At 36.6% G+C, this 3,192-nt stretch overlaps 1 protein-coding gene across 1 annotated transcript in view; it reads left to right on the forward strand.

The window, feature by feature from the left end:
• LOC107089843 (sodium/potassium/calcium exchanger 3-like) overlaps positions 1-880 on the forward strand; it is a 58,458-nt gene extending 57,578 nt beyond the window's left edge. The window contains exons 15-18 of the mRNA XM_015382847.1: positions 250-364; positions 444-556; positions 641-706; positions 875-880. Coding sequence (XP_015238333.1) covers positions 250-364; positions 444-556; positions 641-706; positions 875-880 — 300 coding nt within the window. The remainder of the gene's footprint in view (positions 1-249; positions 365-443; positions 557-640; positions 707-874) is intronic.
• Positions 881-3,192: the final 2,312 nt, after the last annotated feature.

The following is a 3,192-nucleotide window of genomic DNA, read 5'->3' on the forward strand; positions in this document are numbered from 1 at the left end:
CTCCATTATTTGAATGTCAGCAGACAGCAAGAAGCCTCCCAGATCTCCAGATGCATTTGAGATATCAAAAAAGTACTCCAGAGTTTTGTTCAGCATGGGGGTGAGTAGAAAATGAAGGCTAATCATGTTTTGGGTGTACTATTCCTTTAACTGCTGCTTTTGTTGGTTATTTTGTACATTTATGGATGTAAAATACCATTGAAATGATACTATGGAATGAAATTATGACAAATGTTTGTTGATCATCAGGTCACCATCATCAGCTATACACTAGACATCCCTGACTACATCATGGGCATAACCTTCCTGGCAGCAGGAACCAGCGTACCTGACTGCATGGCAAGCTTGATTGTAGCTCGACAAGGTAGCTAGAAGAAAAGTTACTCATGTTTTTAAAACGATTTATCCCGTCACTGCATTGGTTTAAAGGTTTGATTTTCCAGGCATGGGGGACATGGCCGTGTCCAACTCCATAGGAAGTAACATCTTTGACATCCTGCTGGGTTTGGGCTTCCCCTGGGCTTTACGTACCCTGTTGGTGGACCATGGATCTGTAGTACGCACTCATTTACCTCCATGTTATTGTTTGTTTTTTTAACTAAAACATTCCTGTTCTGATGTGTTTTTATTTTCCCCTCAGGTGTTCATAAATAATAAAGGTCTTGTATATTCCGTCGTCCTGCTGCTGGCATCAGTGTTTCTGACTGTGAGTAAATATAAACCGTCTAAGGGTTTAAGTTTGTTTTTCTCCATCTGTGAAAAAATAAAAACATTTAGTTTTTAGCTTTTCTTAAACAGTTAATATTAAATTAAACAAAGCAGGGCATTAGAAACTTTTTTACACTTTCTTGTTTCAAAATTGTTTTTCAAACAGAAATAGCAGGCACCACTGAATAAAATAAAATAAAGCAAAGCCTTAGGAAGACATCTATTTAGTAAAAAGAATTAATGTTTTTTTTTTTTCTCTTTTTATGAATCTCAGTGTAAAATCTGATGTTTTGTGAAGGTGTCAGAGGTTCAGGAGAACATTTATCAAACATGTGGAAGAAGGCGCTCTGGTTAGAGTATGAAATTTAAACTTTTTGGCCTCAATTCAAGATGTGTCAGAAACTAAAACTACAACAATTCATATGCAACACAACCTGCTTCAGAAGAGACAGGGGAGCTGGACACTTCAGACAGGAAGATGGATGGAGCGAAAAGAAGAGAAAATAAAACGGAACAACACCAAACACACCAACAGAGCTATGATGAAAGGATTCAGGGCTTAGAATGGCCTAGTCAAAGTCTAGAACTGAGTAACCATTTTTATCTTATTTTTCATATGAAACTGAAGCAGTCTCTTAAGAAGTTTTCACTGCTGCAGCTTTAGGTCAATCTAAATCTAGATAGATCTAAATTTGGTGGCGTTTGGGTCAGTGTGAAAACACAGTCAGCCTCTAAACTAGCGCGGCCTCAGGAGTTCTCAGTTCGGCTGCAGCCAAACTCTGGTGCGATAATATAATTATATATGAGAGGCATAAATTACCGTGTTGGTCATCAGTTTTTTGCGCCAGATGAGGATCTCACTGTGAATGTTAAGGAGCATTAATCTGCATCTTCTTCTGAATGGGGCAGATATTTCCATTCAGTGTCTGCAGAGCATCAGCTTGTTATTTTCAAGCTGCAGCCGTGCTTCATTTTCAGACACTATTGTTTCCCTTTTTCAGCAGCGCTTTTGGACTTCTATTGATTGTCAAGGAGACATGATGCATTCCAAGTACTGAGGTGTTCGGTCAAAGTGACAGAAAGCTGGTGTGAAAGCAATTAATCTAACTGAAATATTAAACAAAGTATCATTTTAACATTCAGAGCTGCGAAACGGTGCACACTAAACAGGTGAACACACCCTTATTTTCTGTCCACAACACAAATACAAAATAATTATTGCTAAACAAATAAAATCCAAGTAAACTTTTGAAGTTTGTGTTTATACGACATCCCAAATACCGTATTTTTTTGCAGTTACAGAAACAAATGTAAATGTATGCTGTGGTTTTAACATACTGAACTGTTAGGAAAACTCTAAAATCATGTCACAGACTCTGCATCACACTAATAACACCAAACCAAAACACTGAATATTTGCACATTATATATATTTAATGCTCTCAACTTCCATATCACTGCATTTATTGCACAATGTTTTTTTTCTCCCACACTGTTAACATTTGATCTCTGCTGCACTTTAGGGAATGGAAATGTCTTGATTTCCCTTTTTACACACTCAGTGTATACAAAACCACAATAAAAGTTGCAGGCTAAGTCTAATACTTTGAATGTGAGTGGATGTGTGTGTATTTAAGAATTCATAAGACCAAAAGTTTGCCTTAGCTGGCTTCTGAAAGCAGCCTTTTATGATTATTATAATATTAAGAAGTTCAGTCTGACTGAAGCACATTTGGAGCTCTTCTTCTTCTTCGTTTGCAAACAACAGATGCTCACTGCCACCTTCTTTACATGTGGCCCAATATATATATAAAAATGAAACATATAAAAATCTATTAGGCCTATGTTAACAAAAGCCATTCTTGTAGTGGACAGTGTTTAGTCACCTGTCCCTAAGTTCTTCTTTCAATTTCAATTTTTTTTTTCCAAAAAAGTTAATACGTATTTTCTGGTGGCATATTCTATTGTTTTCCATTGATATCTGTTTTTTTCTCTACGGGCTGCTGAATACTATACCTTTTTTTTTTTTTGCTTAGTTGCAGTTTATTTACCTCAAAAAAGGGAAAAAAAAAAAAAAAAAATACTGCTGCTTTCATTTTCTCTTCTGCAAGGCTGATTCCTATAAATCACGTGATCTGCAAGCAGCGCTTTGTGCGTGCGTGTAGAAATAATGCTGCAGAAATGCAGTTTACTCTACATTCAGGGTGCAAAGAATAGATGAATACATTTCGATAATTCCTTTTATATGCTTATTAATATTTTTTTATGAATACGTCCTAACATCTGTTATGAAAAAGAAGATAAAAGTCAAAGTGGAAAATCGTTTCAGTCCAGTGGCGGTTCTAGACCAAATGTCCCAGAGGGCCAGGAGGGGGGCAGCGTGTTCTCATGGGGGAGCAAGGAGTTCAAATATATTGAGAGAGCTGCATGAAATTAGATTTCTATTCAATCAGGTTTAATTGAAATTGTATTTCTTATTTGGTC

Source organism: Cyprinodon variegatus, unplaced genomic scaffold, assembly GCF_000732505.1.
Source record: "Cyprinodon variegatus isolate N-32 unplaced genomic scaffold, C_variegatus-1.0 Scaffold268, whole genome shotgun sequence".
Classification (NCBI taxonomy): domain Eukaryota; kingdom Metazoa; phylum Chordata; class Actinopteri; order Cyprinodontiformes; family Cyprinodontidae; genus Cyprinodon; species Cyprinodon variegatus.